An 18,976-nucleotide genomic window follows, 5' to 3' on the forward strand; every position below is an offset into this window, starting at 1 on the left:
CTTCACCTCCTGTATAACTCCACCCTCAGATTACATATCGTTACATGGCTGAGCTAGCAGAGTGCTGCCACCAAGTACTGCACTCTCCTTTACAATTGTTGGCTCGGGTTCTTCTCTGATGACAAGATGAAATGATCCAATTCACTCACCCAAGCAAACAGTGAGCAAGCACTAATCTCTTCACAAAGAGATTTTTCTGCTAGTTGAAATTAATACAACTATCTTGTTAGAAGAGCTGACAGCATGCTTTCAGATGTGCTAGTGTAAGTATGCAGGTATTTACCAAAGTTGTACTTAGCTTGCTTGTAAAACACAGTTTTGAGGAAGCGTATCTGCAAGAACATTGCTGAGAGCACTGTCTAGAGCTTTTCTATACAACTACATGCAAGATGTCATCCTTCCTTGGGAATGAGAAGGCCAACACCAGCATTTGATCCAGTTACTCAAACAAAGGGGTAAGCCTAACCAACCAGATGGTCATAAACAAGTATATTACAAAGCTTCCTGTAACAGTATCCTGTATCTTCCAGGATAGGCTAATAACAATCTATGTAAATTTTAGTGTATAAGCTTTTTGCAAGGCTATTCCCAAACTTAAGCTCTTGAAGTTATTTATCAAAGCTGATGGGTATTTTAAGTATACTTACTCAATAGATCTGCACAAATAAGCTCTGAATTTGATAGTTTATTTAGAATTGTAAAAGCATAAATGTTACATACATTGAGTAATTGCATATTTGTTAGAAATCATACCTACTTAAGAGTGTGCAAAGACAACACAGTCATGCTTAGATTTCCCCCCAGTAGTTTGTTGCTTTACTACTTATTCCCTGCTTCAGTTCAATTTCCATAGAAAAAAAAATTGAGGAACTATTAGATCTCTATAGCTAGTTATTGAAATGTATTAATATAGTTTGACAACATCATTTATACCTTTCATAACTGTTGAAGTTAGAGATCTGCCTAGTATTTAAAAGGGCAGACTAGACCAGGCAAGCATCACAGCAAACAGGCAACAAGCCCAGTTACAGTTCACTCAAAACATTTGTATTTAGAGCTTGTTATGAACAAGAGAATTGGTGTCACCTTTACTGTGTCATTCTAGAATGTATGAGTGGGGTATGTATACACACACAATTAAAAATAAACCAACATGTATGCATATACATTTTAAAAATAAGGCAGGTATTTATTTCAGGCTCTGAAAAGATTTTTCCAGCCCCTTTTCCTATTAATATAGCATATGCTGCCATTTTATTGCTAAAGAAAGCATTCCATCATTGCAAGCAGAACAGCATCAGCACTGGCTTTAGATAGCAGTCTGGTTGAGTTAACAGGGCTCAAGACACACATTATTACTATGGAAGAACATTACTGTTACAGAAATACAGAAGACTAGTTGAATTCTATTTTGATTGCACCAAATCATTCTCTTGATATAGCCTGTTATCAGTATACACTAAAAAGCAGAACAGCCCCATTTTGGAGCAACAGAAAGAGGTATCTAAAATACTACTTCCTCACCTTTTACTTAGCTGTTTTATAAAAAAATACACACGGGAAGGGTGGACACAAGATTTCATCTGCTGCTATAACAATGCTTTCTTCTGTAAAAAAGGATGCAGGACTTGAGCTCATCCAAATGTAAATCCTAATATGACTGAATATGTACACCATTCTTTTTGCATAACTCGTGTTACTTGTTACTATGACTTACAAGGTACACTCTCGAAGTTTTTTGTCAGCCTGCTTCAAGGAGATCCAGGTGTTCAGCATGCTTGATCGCAGCTTGGCCCACACCAAGTGGTTGTTTAACCCAAATATCTGGGCAGCAAACTGAGCAGCTCCTTCAGGTGACAGAGTAGTAGGACAGCTAAGACCTGCAGAGAAGAGTGCCACTTACCAAAATGTGCTTTATAATAAAACAAAACATTGTCTCTAAAGAACAATTAAAGACAATATACACTTCAGTAGTTTTAAAACTAGATCATGTGCTTCTTGGAGGCTGAAGTGTCATGTGTTCTACTACTTCTAACATGACTGTTTTGTGGCATTTTAAACCAAAAGCCAGCATAACAAATGACTCTCCTTATACAAAGGTAACGAACTTGTGAGCCTCCTTATTCTCAAGCATCCCCCCCTTCAAGTTACTAAAAAAGTTAAAAATCATATAGGTAACAATGCACTGAAGTAATAGTGTAGGTAAAAGCTTAAATTAAGTATGGAGAGAGATAAAAAAAATTATCTTTGATCATAACGAAAAAGCAACTCTATGACTGAACAGAATTCAGTTATTTAAATCCCCATTAATACTAGTTGCAATTCCAAGCTGGGATACCCAGCAAGGATAAGCCAAGGTTTCAATTTTTCTAAAGATTATTCCTATGTAATCTTTGCTCTGTCTGTTGAGGGTTTTGCCATAGAAGTCAAAGACTGTATGCAAGATATTTCTGAAGCCTTTGTTCAGCCCTGATCCACCTCTTTTACCAGTGTTTTGCCATGCATGTGTTTGAGTGTTCATGTACACTAGAATACAACAAAACCAGAACTAGGTCAGAACAAGAGCACAAGTTGAAGATCATCTTACCACTGGGTAGTCTGAGAGAGGACCACACATCCTGAGTACCCCAGTCAGCTGAGAGCGGAGGACAATTGACAACTGGGTAAGCAGTGTTACCAGACATTACTGGCCCCAAACCATTGCTTCTGCCAGCTACTGCAACAAACACTGTTGGGATTCCATCTCCTGGGAAGGAGGAAGACAGAAATAAGCAATCCACCTTGTTCTCTACCACTTGCTTTTGTGGAAACTTAAGGCAAGTCCACACTTCTGTTTGCAGTTATTTTGTCTATTTTGTTACACAGCACTAGAATTTTATGTGTCACTTTCCCCTACACAGAAGTATCTTCTAAATGTTGCAGCCTTAAGCCCCAGCTACTGTGTATCACAACTAAAGTTAGCATGTCTTACTCCGCCTCCAAGGGAAAATCTCAGCACCACAGGAATAGGTGCTACATAACTTTGCAGAGAAGATAGCTATTAAACCTCCTGCATCTTTAAGCATTCCTCTCCTGAAATCTTGCACAGTTCACCTCAAAGTCTTTCTCAACTATGGTTACCATATCTGTAGTTTCACCAAGGAGAAAGTATACTCCTACTAAAATAAATAGTTCTTATCTCTCCTATGCTAGGCTATAAATGCTCTTGAAGAGATGTCAAGATTTCTTGGTGAAGATAAGAATTTAAATCAAGTATCTTTTTCTCATGGCATCTAAAACAACGAACAAGAATATTGCCATGAGACAGGCAGGAAAACATGATGGGAGAAGCATCGGCTTTGTAAGTAATGCAAGAATATTCTGAGTCAGCTAAATAAGCTATCACTCCTTGTTTCACCAGCAAGATGCTGGTGTATTAACATAATAAAGCCTTGGGCAATGTAGTTCTGGTACTGGGATAAAAGCAGAGGTTGCAGCTAGGCAGTACTCAGTAATTGCTTAGTGCAGTCTATAACCTGTAATTGTGCAATTAGCAAGTGTAGAACTGCATTGCAACAACTTGATGTTCTATTTAACAAAAAACAGAAAAACTACACACAAATCCATAAGTTGCCACGTCCTTCTTGGACATGATACTCTTTCAGTCCAAATTAGTAGTTCTTTGGCATTTACCTTCATATTCTGCTTTGATCCTCAGGGTTTCATCTGGCCCCTTGTGAGCAGAGGTCACTCTTAACTCACAAGGAATTCCAAAGGTTGCACATGCCTTTTTTATTTTTTCACAGTGACTGAGGTCAGAAGGAGATCCCATCAACACCACAACTCTACCTTGGCTCTTTGTTTTCAGAAGCAACTAGGAAAAAGAGCAAAGGGGGTGAGGAAAAAGTGGTCAACATGGTTCAAGACATGCAGTTATCAAAGTCTAGTTATGTTGTTCATAAAAACAGATACCTCCACTCTTTCTGCAACCCATTCGAAGTTTCTCTTAACCATTTGCAGTGCTTCAGGAGTCACTTCTTTCAGGTCCCGGTAGGACTGGAAAGAGGTGGAAAAGTACTGAAGTTAATGTGTTTTGGATACACAAAGCACCCATTTTGCAGCCACAATTTATATGATTAATATATAACTATAATATTTCTGCAGTTTCTAACAATTCTACAGGAAGAACAACAGAGCTTGGTACAGATATAAGAGAGAGCAAGTATGGAAGCAAGAAAGAGCTATTTAATGAAGAACCACCCCAGTAGTTGTAAACAACATTTACATTACAATTCATGGCTATTTGCAACATGGCACAAAGGTGTCAAGGTTTTGGAAGCTTCCTGATGGGTAAATTTAAGAAAAGACATACAACTTTTTTAAAAACTGGATTTGTAATGCCATGATTGCATTGCACTAACCAACCCAGGCTCTGCCTGATCTTATCATGTACCGAATTGTAGGGAGATGAGCAAAAAGCTCATCAGAGCAATTCAGTCAAGCATGCTACTATGTCACTGAGGTTAACATGAGAGCAGTTCTGCTTCCTGATTTAAAATAATACCCCTTCTTCCATCTTAACCAAATTAGTTAACGAAGAAAACCAACCTCCATGCAGATCCCTCTTATGTTTCCCCAACCTCTACTACCCTCTGCATAAACTGGGAAACTTGAAGGAAGACTTGAGAACCACAGCTTCTGTTCTTCCTACCCATTTACTGTGCAACTCTTTTATTATCTGCACAAGTCAGAAATTCTTACTGCTCCTGGAAGCTGCTCACTTCATTACAATAGCTCTAGTCACTAGTGCTGTTGGGTATTCCTACTGAAGACACAGGGGTAGAGGATTTTTTTCTAGTGTAAACCAGGTAATTAAGTATTTAATTAAAACAGGATCAGACATTAGGTACCCTATGAGCTACTTTGCAACAGGATAAGACTATGTAGAAAAAGCCACTCTGAAAGCAGATGTTTAACTTAGGGTTCTTCTTTCATTCTCCTTCCAAATGACTTGGAATGTAAAGATTAAAACACTACCTGTTTGTCCTTCTGCTGGCTTCTGTCTCCTGATGGCCACAGTCTCCATGAATCATTATCAATTACATCAGCAAGAACAATTTCTTTTGTCAGAATATTAACCCCAAATTCAATCTACAAAGAGAATAAGAATTCTAATTTAGGAACTACACAGTGATATATTTCCTGTTGAAACCAGGATTGTGAGAAACCATATTCTTATACCTTTAGGTCTACCAGGGTGCAGTTTTGGGGCTGCCATGATTTTTCCAGGATCTCAAAAATAGCTTGAGTAGAACGAGCCATAATATCCACTTCAGTCTGGCCAATAGTAAGTCCAGCAAAACAGAATTTTGCTTCAATTATCTGCTCCTCAGACCACTGTGGATCATTATTAGCATCATCCTGTTAAGAAAACAAACATACACATCATGTAATTTAAGCTTGCTGTAAGATGAAAAACTACTATTATTAGATATTACTAGTTTTTGCTAGGGTTTTTGTGGTCTCTTTCGTTTGGGTTTTTTTTTTGGGGGGGCGTTGTTAGTTTCTGGTTTGGTTTTGTTTTTTTTAACCCACAAATACAGGCTTTAAACTAGTATTTTATGATTAGCACAAAAAAAAAAAAAAAAAGTGACAGCAATAATGAAAACACTTTCTTTTAACACCTGAATATCTTTAAAAGCATTTCATGTTTGGACAATGCCTCAAGGGTGATGATGCACACTACAAGCAACACTTCAGGTGATAATTCACAAGACACTTCTTTCAGCACACAATCCCAAGGAAGTTCAGAATCCTAAGTGACTAGCTAGCTACTTACCCTACCCATGAAAGCACAGTTTATTTCAATTTCTTCAAATATATCAGCATATCAGTTTCAACTGATTCCTTAAGCTTCTGTCTAAACGTCATTCTACCTTAGAAATAAAACATTTTTCTGTTTTATGTACAGTTTGGCTTGTTAGTCTTTAATGGTCCTGTAAGCCAGTGCTACATTACATGCACTTCAGACAAAACCACTGTTGGACAAGAGTGTAAGAAAAAATTAGGACTGAAAACTATCAGTACCAAGAGGATTGTCAGCCATGAGTGCTACTTGCTTTACTTGTCAACATTTTGAAGGAGATAGAGCTCTAGCTATGTTTAAGTTTGATTAATATTACAGGAAAGGAAGCTTACCTTGTAAAACATCTCTATTTTAGGTGGGTAAAACCTGTATCCTTCTTTGACACCAGGGTTTCTCTTGAGGAATGAGCCAGTAGCAATTCTCCTGCACACCCATTCAATTGGGATCATCTCACAGTGAGCTGCTATGAATGCTGTATCACTCTGTTTCCTGACAAAAGCTGTTTTGATTCCTAGATACAAAGATGAAAGCTTAGTTCCATTACTAGGGACACTCCACAGTTGAAACAAGAGTCAAACTTTTTAAATTTTAAGTACAACCAATTTATTTCTTCTTTGGATTTACAGGACACACACTGAATCTCTTCAGGGCATTTTAAGCCCACTCTGGCCTTGTGAACACTAATGAAATAATTTCTCTTCCAGAAGTCATCAGTTTTGCCAATGTTATCAGACAACAATCTCTTCTGTACCTTAGAAACTATGTTCTGATCAGAAATCCTATTCTTTCAAATAATTTTTCCCAGAGCTTTTTTTTTTTTAAAAAATCTATCCCTTACAATGGTTAATTTTTGAACAAAAGTTAGCAGCCACCAAGTACCCAACCGGCTCTGGTGGAAGATCCATTCATGGAACAGCAATTGGGAGGCTTTCAAAGGAGCCCGGGAATATGTCAGTCGTTAGTACTGACAAGTACTAAATGACAGTGAGTATAGGGTGGGGAAGAGAATGACTTAGTCCTCCCTTTCAATTGCAAACTAACATTTATTAGGGCAGTAGATCTTGGTGATCTGTAAGGCAAAAACCATTATGACTCAGAAGTGCACGCACACACACAATCCTGCTGCAGCAGGTCAGTCAACTTGCATAATTCTAAAACGACCCCACATTAAACAGGGACAGCCAACACATGCAGATGGGCACTGCTGCAAATAGCTCTTTCAGTTTCAGTCTTGAGAAAAGTCCCACCTTGCTCCCCTCCACAGCAAAACAATTGTCAAGCACAGTTTGCCGGAAACAGAAGACAAAAGAGATGCATACAGTCAAACTAAGAAATAGCTCTATTCCATTCCACTTTCAGAATCCTAAAGGAAGAATTGGGAGTCTTAAAATACAGTATTAACACATACTCTTCAGACTTGATTGCATCGCCCTCAAAGGCATAATGATTTAAATAATCTACGGCCCATTTAAGTGACTTCTCAGGCTTGCTACTACGTGTCAGCAGTGCAAATGCCTGCTTTTGAAGGGCTGACATTAGCTCCATTGTAAATGGGAGAGAAACTTTAACAGAACTTTGTAAATAATCACCTCTGAAAGAGTAGGTTAAGAAGAGTTGCGCAAAGCAAACAAACTACTTCTACAATAAGGTGCTCGTGTTATCTGCAATTTATGCTAATCAGGCAAACCGGAGAGAACCCTGAAACTTCTTTTGTTGCTTTAAAATCCAGATGCAGTTTACTCTATTTTTTCCACAACACCTTGAGTACAAGCCATCTGAGGACCTTTGAGAGATCTACAGTGTAGCTTCCCATCTGTTAGGATATTAAATATTTTTGTTATCTTAACTATTGTCATTTAAGAATTGGGAAAATCATCTCATCAATCGTTCCTAAATAAAAACTGGTAGTCTTAACTGCAAATATAATGGGAAAGACCTTGGAGGCTTCTTTGTATTGTATTCACAACAGGTTTCCAAAGACAGACAGTGACTGAGAATTATACTGAATTACTTCATATATCTTTCTCAGCCCATGTTGTAAAAACTACTTGCACAGAAATACAAGTAGATCCAACTCTATAGAAACCATCTTTCTCTTCCTCACATACAAAACATGCTACAACTTTACTGTTTGACTGTGAGAATTATCATCACACCTTATAACAGATAATACAACTTTTGCAGTAACCCAGCTAGTACTTGAAGCCATTTTTGTGCAAATGATTCAAAGTGCATTGAGCATGCAGCTGTAAGTGGTCTTCACCAAGTTTACTGGTGCCTGCTTTATGGTCTGGTTTGCAGACTCAGGTTAGAAAACCACCGGTACAAACCCCTCTCTGCAACTTGCAGACTTCTCAGTCAAAGACACTTTAAAATTCTTTCTCAAAATAAAGCTACTGGTTCCGTTTTTGGAAGTGTGGTGCAAATCTTACTTGAGTGACTCCAATTCGTTATGTACTCCCCAAAAGCTTGCTTCTAGCATCAGAAATATTTTTACAAATACATGTATTTGTGATGTAGTCCTCATAAGTGTTCACATATGAAACATACAAAAACCTATTCTCTCTAAACACAGCTGTGTATTCTATTAATATAAAAATACACTCTAATTTTATTTTTTAACATTCATACACAAATTTCACACAGCTTAGACGCAGCCTGGTACTGCCACAAGCTACCAGTAACTTCTGTGCAAGCAGATGTAGTAAGAAAGGCGAGATGCACTCTACCCGGTATTACAGAAAAGGGGGCGTGGGCGCACGGAAAAACCGACACAAGTGGAGGGGAGGATCAGGGGTGTGTCCAAACAAGCAGGAGAAACCATTGAAGTGTTATCTGCGATTAGAAGATTGCTTCAAACAACTTCATGTTCCAAATGAGCAATCTGCCCACCCAGGAAAAAGTATAACTAAAAAGCTAATCTAAAAAAAGCACTCAAAAAACCCCAATTCAGAGCCTCAAGGCAGAACAGGCCAATACAAAGAAACAATACTGTTCTGTAACAATGTCTATAATATGCAGGGACGTACATTCTACCATTGAAACACTTACCAGCTTCCTGAAGCAACTGAAACACACAGCTAGTTGTAGTATTGGAAATGGCAGCTTTCCCTTCCATTCGGTCCTTCCTGGCTGCATTTCCTGCTGTTATTTGGTCTTTTGACTGCATGAGAACGCATCCCGGGATATCTGGCAGCTCGTACACTTCTTTCGTTTTACCTTCATTAACTTTTTTACCGAGTTTCAAGTCTAAATAAATAAAACCGTGTTTAGACTTAGAAAAATTTTTTACTTCTCTACTTTCTTTTTTTTTTTTTTTTTTTTTTTTCATACCAAGTTCTCATACTTTACGAGCTGCGTGCACTGCGCGGCCCCGCAGGTCCCCACGCTGCAGCCCATGCCCACGAGGAGCACGTGCTAAGCCCCGTCACGGAGCGACTCGGTCAAGGAGCGATTCGGTCAAGTTTCCCTCCCAGCATCCAGGGGGAAAGCGATCGCCCAGCACCGGTGCCCATGCCGCTCCAGCCCCAGGCGGGATTCCGCCCGTCACGGCGGGAAGCTCCTCGCCGGAGGCAGCGCTGCGCTCCTCCGCTCGCCCCCACACCGGCACCGGTTTCCTCGGCCGCCGGCTGTCGGGAATCTGAGGCGGTGCCAGCAGAGGCCTCACCGCTTCCACCGGTTGCTTTTTTTATTAGCTTCGGGACAAACAAGAAGCTCAGGGAGCCCAACGGCGCGAGAGTGAGGCTAAGAAGCTCCGGCTGGATACGGGATGGGGAAAGCTGTGACACCCCCCACCCCCGGCCTGTGTGCGGCCACTTAAGACAAAAGATTGAAACTTCGCCGGAAAAAAGTTCGCTCCCGGGCACTTACACGCCAGGCCCGGATGAGCGGGCACAGGCCCCTTGGGCACCCCCGACCCACACCCCCCCCGCCACTATTACCGGCCCCACACGGCGCCCGACCCCGCGGCGTGCCCTGCGGGGGGACAGCAATTACCTGATGCGGGGGCCATGGCTCCGGTGGCGGGAGCAGCTGCAGGCACCTAAGGCACAGGAAAGACCCTCAGCACAGACGGCAGAGCCCCGCCACCGGGGTAAGAAGGGGCTGGCGGAAGGGGCGGGCAGGCGGGGCTGCGGAGAGCGGCGCCGCCCGCCAATCACCGCCCAACGCAGCGGGGACGTCCCGCACCCCTCTCCGCCCCGCCGAGCCCCCCGTGAGAACTCCGGCCGCCCCCCATCCCCCTTCTCCCGCCTCCTTCCCAACCACCTCCACCCCCGTGCAAACACGGCCCCGGCCCACTTCCTGGCCAATGCCGCCGCCGCGCAGCGCCCGGCCCCCGACACCCCCATGCCCCCCACCCCACAGGCAAACACACACACACACGCCCCGCGGGGGCAGCGGTTTCGGGGTCGCGGGCCTGGCAGGAAGCGGGGCAGGGGGCGGGGAAGGGACGGGCGAGGCGGTGGCGTGGGGGCCGGGGGTGCCCCCCCGTATGTAAATGAGGGAGGCCGCCCCGGCAGGGTACCGGCGGCCCCGCGCGGCGCGGCGCTGTTGTCTGCGCGCGGCGCCGGCAGCAGCGCGCGGGAGCCGCCACAGCGGGGCCAGGAGCGGGAGCGGGACGAGGACCGGGACCAGGACCGAGACAGGGAGCAGAACCGGGACAGGGAGCGGGAGTGGGAACCGGAGCCGTGCCGCCCGCCTCCACGTGCTGCCCACGCCATGGAGCTGGAGGAGCTGGGCATCCGGGAGGAATGCGGCGTGTTCGGCTGCATCGCCTCCGGCCTGTGGCCCACGGAGCTGGACGTGCCCCATGTGATCACGCTGGGGCTGGTGGGGCTGCAGCACAGGTACGGGGTGAGGGGCACTGGGGTTCAGCAGCGGGATGGACGGGGCCACCGTCTCAAACCGGCCATGTGCGGGCCGCAGCCGCAGCCCCCGCCGCGCCGGGGGTGGCCGGGGCCCCGCTCCGGCACGTGCAGCCTGGAGGGCCCCGGTTCGCCGGTGCGGCGGCGGCAGGAGCGGGCTGGGAGGGCAGCGGCGCGGCCGGGGGCCTGCCCGCTCCGAGGCGTCCCGTCCCTTCCTGACGCCCCGCGGCCTCCCGCCCTCCCGGGGCGGCCCCGTCGAAGGAGCGGCTCCGGGCGTGCTTTGGACCTGGGCTGCATCTCGTTTCGCATCCGCCCCTGTTGCGCGGGGCCGCGCCGCCCGCCCGCGTTTACGTACGTCCCGCGGGTGCCCTGGAGCCGCCGTGCGCCGAGCCCGCGGCGTGGCCGGGTGGCGGGGATGAGCCCGCTGTTCGGCTGCTGCCCGCAGCTCCCACCCAGGCACCCGGCCACGCCGCGGCGGTGTCACAGGGACAGTGACCGTCTGCCGGCGTCGCGGCGGGGCCCGGCGTCACTTTTAGCTTGACTCGAGATGCTCATGAGAAAGTTTGATGCACATGTGTCGAGACTACCGAAACGGAGTGGTTCCTAAGCATTCCTAGGTGCCCGCTAGCCAGGGCTTCTGAGATTCATCACGGTGAGGTAATAGAACTTAATTTTCTATCGGATGTGTCTCTCGCGAAGTAAACCAGACTAGCTGACTCTCACTGTGATCCACGTGGATGCAGAGCTGCCAAATTAACTTTGGTTCCTGCCTCCGATTGGTATTCAAAGTAATAACGTTCTGCACTGACATTTACGAGTCATATTTCTCAGTGGTTTCACGCGGGTACATCCACCTAGTGGGAAACAGCGCAGCCAGGCACGCACATGCTAGGTTTGTAGTACATGCCAGGCTGCCTCTGAACTATGCTTGACTTTCCATTTGCTAAAACCGGACTAAATAATCACATTCCTGGCAGTTTGGGGAGGTAGGTTTCTTTAAATATGTATACACTGAAGAGAGAAAAGAGAGATTTGTTCTTCCTTTTTTTGAGGTCACAGACATGTAAAGGTTCCTCTGAAAGTGTTTTGGACCAATAATAGGAAAATGTTTACACTGAGATTTTTGTGGGGGTCTTAGGGCTGAATTTCATATACTTTCACTGGTAAAATGCTGCATCCCTTCATGACTCATAATTTTCTTTGTGCTGCATGTGTATCATTCATAAACCATATATACTTGCCAGTGTCCATCAAAAACGTTTTTATTAGGAGTAATAGAGCTGAGAATCCAAGGAACAAAGCTGTGTAATCAGCAGTCTCGTTTAAGGTTTTGCCATTTTTCTGTGAAGAGGCTTGAAAAAAAGTCTTACCTCATTTGTGCTTACACAGTTACACGGATGGACCTGGAGTTTCTTAGTTGGAAATAAAGTGATTGATGTATTTCAATTTGCAGCTTATTATCTCAATTTTCACTGCACCTTTATTTTATGGGTTTTTTTCAATACACATTTTCTTCCTTTTTTCCCCCCCCCCCCCCCCCCCCTTTTTTTTTTTTTTTTTCTGATGGGCACTTGACAAGTATATATGATTCTCATGAGGTTTTATAGCAAATATCCTCTGTGGAGGACACAACTGTAGACAGTAATACTAATGTGATGGAAACTGTAAGCAATTCACAAGTTCTACAGGAAGTTACACATCTTAAGGCATACATCGACTATCTTTTATGTCTTACCTTCTAACTCAATAGTTGTCAACATTTTTAGGGGACAGTTTTTTAGACATGTAAACATTGCATCTATAAAGTGAAACAGTCTGTTCCATTAGGTACCTACCTCTGCAAGCACTCAAAAAATTCTATTAAACAGCTGAGATATTAATGTTCCCATTTCTGTCTTTAATGTTTCTTGCTTAACCTCTGCATTTTCCCTACTTTTCGGCTCAGAAGAGGTGGCATCTACTCAGAAGTAATAGGATAACAGCTATTTTTGTTCTTAGCATTATCTTTATCAATATATTTCACTAAGCCTGTTCTTTTAAACATAAAAACTTAAGAAGTGACTCTTGGCCATATTTCTCTAAAAATAAGTAAATATGATAGAAAGGTATGGTAAATTTTAGTGAGCAATCCTAATAGGGCCTAGGTGACTAACAGAAATTTGATTTGCCACTACAAAATATAGTCCTTAGACCTCACCTTCACATTAATAAGATGTTTAGGTAATGACTAGTGACCTTAAATTCTTGTATAGGCAAATTAGTCCTGTGCAATAAATCAAATTACAGAAAGTGGCCCTTAGTTCATCTTGAGTTATAAGAACCAGAATATTCAAGCATAGAGTTGTACCAAACTGCATTTTTGACACGACTTATGCACCAAAAAGAGGCAGCTCTTTGGAACATGTTCCGAATTTCTGGTCTTTCAAATCTCATCTGTATAGATAAAGATCCAGAGCATTTTTTTAATGCCACAAAAACATGCAGCAGAAATTCTTTGTACTTGATGTTCTGACATAGTTCATTGCAGAAACGTGAAGGACTTCACTGTTTCTCATAAATGGCCTAAAACTAGTTGATAGTTTAACAGTGTTAAAAAGATGTAACAGCATATTTACTTCAGTGACAATGTTTGTAATGCCACCAAAACCTTTAAAATTGAGTTTGAGCAGTGCTCATTGTTTCTGCATGAAAAATCGGTGTGCATTTGTAAGCAAGATTCTGGAGCAGACCCAGAAGAAACACTTGGAATTTCAGTGTTTTGACATAAGCACCAACTTAAAAAGATTTTTTGTTGTTGTTGTTGTGTCTTTTTGTTTGGTTTGGTTCGTAATTATGAAGCAGCTGCTAAATTGTTGAGGCTTAAATTCACACTTTTGCAGCAAAAATTAGAACATGACTTTATAATGGTGAACTGTGATTTAAAATGAGAATTATGTAGTATGCTCCTATTCACAGGCTAATCAAGGCCTTCTACACTAAGAACATTGTATCACTTAGTTTGAGACCATTTTTAAGTGGTTTTCATCTGATTTCTACACATTTTACAGCTGTATTCCCAGTGTAATTTCATTCTGCTTGAAACTTTCAAGCTGCTAAAGCTAATGCTATTACTCTGGCATCCACATTCAAAAGGCTTAAAAGTGGATGTCCCAAATAATCTTTACAATTTGTAAGTCAGGGAATGCAGTCACTGCAAAATCCACTGCCAGAATGCCAAAATAGAGTCAGAGGTCATTGGTAAGGAGGGGACTTTCTTGGGGGCGGTGAGAGAGGGAGGAGTGCATTGAGTTAACAAATCTATTAAACGTCATTTGAGTCCTTGACCAGGACAAATTCACAAAGTTAATCTAGGAATTTGTGTGATTTCTGTTAACTTCTTGCAAAATTCCCTGTAAAATATTTTTGGCAGTAATACTGTGTACTGTAAACTGAGTACTGACTGTAAGAAAAGCTCTTTAAAAAGGCCTCTTCTGTGCAGGTGGAAGTCCTATTAAGTCAGGGAATACTCTTGTCACAACTTAGCTGAGTCTGTATACGGAATTTATCAGGAGAATGAAAGTAAATGGGAGAGTGGAGGCTTGGCTAGCATGCTTTTTTGTTACTTTTCTTGTCACTGTCTGGTATTAAAATCCACACAACAGAACCCAAATAATTACCAGTGTAAGTTAAGAATTTTTACTTCTCTTTCAATCTAATAAAATTACTGATTGCTTCCCAAATACCTACACTCAATATAGCATAGTGAAAGTGTTTATTAACATTTTAGACACAACCTCTTGGCTACAAAGGCTGTTAGCAAGCTATTGGAAGCTTTCAAACAAAAAGCTTGAAATTGCCAATATTCCTAATTTGGATGGGAATTCTGTGAGGAACATGAATATGGTATAGGTAATGATCCTAATATTTTGATACGTAACATATTTACCTCATAATTTCATCTAAAGGACCCATTATGAGTTTAGCTTATACTCCTCCTCAGATACAAGAACTGCAGCATTAAAAATTGTAGTTCTCTAAATGCCATATTTTGTAATAACCATAATTCTATGTAAACTCTCTTAGGAATATATTGGGAAGATGTTTGTCTTGCTAGGGATTGAGCCTGAATACTGTTTTACCAGAATATTCATGCTGTATGTGCTGTTAAAACATTCTCGAGTACTTTCAGAAACACCGAATGTGAATACAGTAACACTTAATCTTTTAGTTCTCTCTTGATTTACCTTTATAGGCCATTCTGTTCTGCTAGGTGCTAACAGCCCAGCTTAATTAGATGCCTCAAAGCTTCCTGCTGCAGGAAGAGAGGAGGAGCAAGATTCTTTTGCTGTGGTGAGCTGTTCTATCTGCTCGGGTTTTTCACATAACTTCCTGCAGTGCTCAGGTCCCTGCATTCTCTTTTTCGGAAATGGAAGATAAGCCAGATTTTTATTCTGACCAAGTTTAGATCTCTTAGCTGTATAAGTCACAATCTAGTCTCAGCTCTTATCTCTGGATGTAAAGTAGCCAACTGAAATGAGACAGTGTAAGAAGGAGTGGAAAAAGCAGGAGGGAGATGGTGCTGAAATTTATATACAAGAGAACATTTCAGAGACAGCCATTGTATTTGTTGTGGCCAACAGTCTTTCCATTACACTAACCTAGCCATGGAGTTGGAGTGAGACTGTTCTTTTTTCTTCACAGTGAGTGTAGTCAGTCTATCCATGTAGGCATGATAAAGCCTTTCAGTAATTTTCACAGGCTTGCTCTGTTGCCTTGTCTGCCCATACCTTAAATCTGAACCTAATAGATGGAGGTAGGGTCGTACACAGCTCAGAAGGTTCATGTTGGGAGGTTCAGTTCAAATGAACTGTCTTGTCTGGTCTTTATGTCATGTCTTAGGATACTTTCCTTGAACTTAAAAAAGCAGGGTTGTTTGGAGGGGCTTTTTATTATGTTAGCTTTAAATTAAATCAGTTCTGTCAGTTTACTAGTTGGCCACATAAGTGCTTGTACCAACACAAAGGAGACCTTGCTGCAGGAGAAGGAACAGAGGATGAGAGTCTGGAGGGAGAGATTTGTAAGCCAAGAGTGAGGCTGATATTGCTTGTGGGTCAACTAACGAAAAAGAATTTCTGCTCCCTGAAGCTCATTCTCCATGCATTTGGCCCACATATAGTTTGGTCTACCAGGAAATAATATCAATGGGGCATTCAGAGGACTTTGCTGGGTAACAGCCCTATCAAAGGCAAGTAAAGTGACCCATTCATCTCAGTGAAAGAGTGTGCTTAAATAATTGAACCTTTTAATATAGGTCAGAGTGGTGACATTGATCTGCCACACACCAAACATTTCAGAATTGCCTTTTGCAAACTGAGGAAGAGACAGATTTGCCCTCAGAGTAATGTGACTGCCACCTTGGTAATAGTTCAGATATCTGAGTAGGGAGACAAGCAAAGATCTCATTTTATAGGACTGCTGCTCTTGCCATCACTAGTTAGTGTTGGGTTTAATTTTAAGCAGGATCATTTTCGTTATTTATATTTATATTCCCAGGACCAGTTACATGGAAATTACTTGGTCTGGCCTTTCTGCTAGAAAGAACAATGGTGTGGATCTGTGTCTGTGTCTAAGAAGTCCTCTCCTCCAAAACCCTTTCTACTGTACAGTAATGCTTACACACAGCACCATTTGCCATGTGTCAGATGATGTCCCTAGCTCATTAAACTTGCCCAAAAGTGTGCCTAGATTAAAGATTGTGTGGCTCACAAATGTAAAGCTGTGGTCAGAGCAGAGCCACAGCACAACATCAAGTGGATATAAAAATACACTGGAAAGATGACCTGGATTAACTAATGCTGGTTTTGAGGTTTAGGTTTTTTGGGGTTTTTTTTTTTGGTTTGGTTTGTTTTGGTTTTGGTTTTTGGTGGTTTTTTGTTTTGGTTTGGGTTTTTTGGGTGTATGTGTGTGAGCTGATTTTGTTTGCTTGTTTTTGATAAATATTTCACTCTAGTGATATTCTGTTTAGCCCACTGCCCCAGGAGATGCTGTCACCAGGAGGCAGACAAACTGTATGCTGAGGGTGGGACATTTGTGTTATTTTGACTCTAAGCGAAAGGTGATGTGAAATAACTACAATTTCAGTGAATAAACATTGTCTTGATGCCACTTTATCTCAGCATCCTGCATATTCAAGTAGTTGTTATCTGTAGAAATGGGAGTAGCACATAAATATTAGATGATGCCAAATGCCTCATGCAATTCCCACCTCTTAACCATCTTTGACTGAAAATAAATGTGAACAAGCAGGAAAGGAGATAGCTTTCTAACAAAAGAGCAAAAAAGCAAGTTATGCTTTTCATCCATTAAGCAGAATAGAAGTGGAATCCCACAGAGAGGGAAATCCACTTCTTTTGACGTTTGCTTGTCAGGTAAATCCCTCTCTGGGAAGTTTCCCGAGAAGAAAACTTTTACTTGGAAAGCCCCTTGTGTATTTCTTTTTTTCTGCTGCTTCCTGTCTGCCCTCTAGTGTTGATATGAGCAGTTTCCAAGTAGAGACTGCAAGTGTGATCTGCAGCTCTCTGCTCTGACCTACTAACAATTTAAGACAATCCTTTGCCTCAGTGCTTTTGTGTATTTCTCTCCGAACAACAGCATTTAAAAACATTTATATTTTTTAAAGACTTGCTTATTTTAATTAATAAAATAAGTGTTTTTTTATTTCTTGGGAAAAGATAAAATTTTTTGGGGACATTGTACTGAATGACAGCAAAGTTTTGGAAAGATTTGGTTCCTTGTGTATCACTCAGAATTTTAAGTGCAGTTTTTCTTTGCAGTGCTAACTGCCTGCCTCAGGTTAAGCCTTTCTTCTTGGAGGGCAGTCACTCTGTAGCAAAAACAACACTTGAGCTATCAAAGTCAGGACTGGCATATCTTAGAACCCACTGGGCTGCTTTAACTCACATAGAAGAAAACACTTTGCCTTTTTTTTTTTTTTTTTTTTTTTTTCCTCCTAACTGGAATAGTTGTCTGTCCTGTTAGTGAGCTGAACTGGTTTACAGGGGATCCAGCAAGCATCAGATTGCTCAGACTAGCATGAAGAAAAAGAGATCTGCTTGTAACAATGAGTTATAAAATTGGCTTTAGCTGCTTTATGCAACCTCAGCCTTGCACTCCTAGAACAGAGCAGGTGGAGCAGAACATGCAAGTGATACATAATATTTTCTGTACGGCTATTATTAAAAAAATTAATTGAACTAAACTGTTTAAATGTACTAGAGTGAATTAAGGTTGGATCACACATTTTCTTGTTTGCAAGTGAAAGAAGTAACCTGTGATTTTACTACTGCTAGGAATGGCCAAGTTTTTATCTGGCCAAGTTTTTATCCCTGCCCAAGGTGGCAGGGACAGATTTTCCTACCAAATACACTAGTTCTGTATAAAAGTAGTAAGATGCAAATTCAGGGATGAATCTTTGAACCAATTCATTGCAAAGAGAGAAGAAAAAAAAATTAAACTAATGATGATACTAGTATTACAAGCCAAAGAAGGTTAATACTGAGAAACCAATGTAAAATGTGAAAAGTGGTGCATTAGCATAAACTGGAACACCCATATGTCTGTGTCAGTGTATAAATGAATATGTTGAAAAAAACTGTTCATTTCCTAGTGATCTCTTCTGGACTTCTCAAAATTAGTTTAAAAATGCCAGTCAAATGGCAATAAAATCTACCCTGCCGAAAATTATTTACCTTTGTAATGTCCCTCATTAAAAAATCAGCAAGAAAAAATTAACTGTAGTGTGTTATATCCAGTAATATTATTGTGTATGATTTTGTGAATGTAGGCCTCTGTATATGAAAAAACACAACTGTGTTGTTGTTGCTGCTTCTAGAGTAAGGACTTGATTATTTGACTTAATTTGTGCCCTTGTGTGCCTAGCTTTGGCAGAGCTGTATAGGTTTATGCCCAAACATGACTGAGATCCAGAAATAAGTTGTTCTGCTGCAATACACTGCAAGTAAAACCCTGGAAATGCATGTCTTGCAGGGGTTATAGGCTGTAGAGTACCTACACAATTAAAAAATAAAGTAGTGGCTAGTAGGATAAATAACAGTGAGTTATGGCATGGTATTTGGCACTTAGCATGTCATTGTTCCCTGCACTGTTCCTATGTTTCTGTCCTTCGTTTGGTTACCAGACAAGGCAGACCCCTTGTCCAGTACAAAACTGGGACCAGAAACCTATGCCTGGCCCTTTTTTTTGTGGCTCATTGAATTCTCTGGTTCAT

General features: G+C 41.8%; 2 protein-coding genes across 2 annotated transcripts in view; one reads left to right on the plus strand and one right to left on the minus strand.

Moving 5' to 3' along the window:
• Positions 1 to 672: 672 nt before the first annotated feature.
• Positions 673 to 10,067, minus strand: LOC139796000 (multifunctional protein ADE2). The gene is made up of 9 exons (XM_071743486.1): positions 9,842 to 10,067; positions 8,897 to 9,094; positions 6,178 to 6,356; positions 5,221 to 5,400; positions 5,017 to 5,130; positions 3,952 to 4,035; positions 3,673 to 3,853; positions 2,588 to 2,746; positions 673 to 1,880 (listed from the first exon to the last, which is right to left on the minus strand). The coding sequence occupies exons 1-9, from the start codon at positions 9,855 to 9,857 to the stop codon at positions 1,714 to 1,716; spliced, it is 1,278 nt and encodes a 425-aa protein (XP_071599587.1). The 5' UTR covers positions 9,858 to 10,067; the 3' UTR covers positions 673 to 1,713.
• Positions 10,068 to 10,221: 154 nt separating this feature from the next.
• The window catches only part of PPAT (phosphoribosyl pyrophosphate amidotransferase), a 47,099-nt gene continuing 38,344 nt past the window's right edge, over positions 10,222 to 18,976 (plus strand). Inside the window, exon 1 of the mRNA XM_071743481.1 lies at positions 10,222 to 10,692. Within this exon, the coding sequence (XP_071599582.1) occupies positions 10,565 to 10,692 (128 nt within the window). The 5' untranslated portion in view covers positions 10,222 to 10,564. The remainder of the gene's footprint in view (positions 10,693 to 18,976) is intronic.

Source organism: Heliangelus exortis, chromosome 4, assembly GCF_036169615.1.
Source record: "Heliangelus exortis chromosome 4, bHelExo1.hap1, whole genome shotgun sequence".
Classification (NCBI taxonomy): Eukaryota; Metazoa; Chordata; class Aves; order Apodiformes; family Trochilidae; genus Heliangelus; species Heliangelus exortis.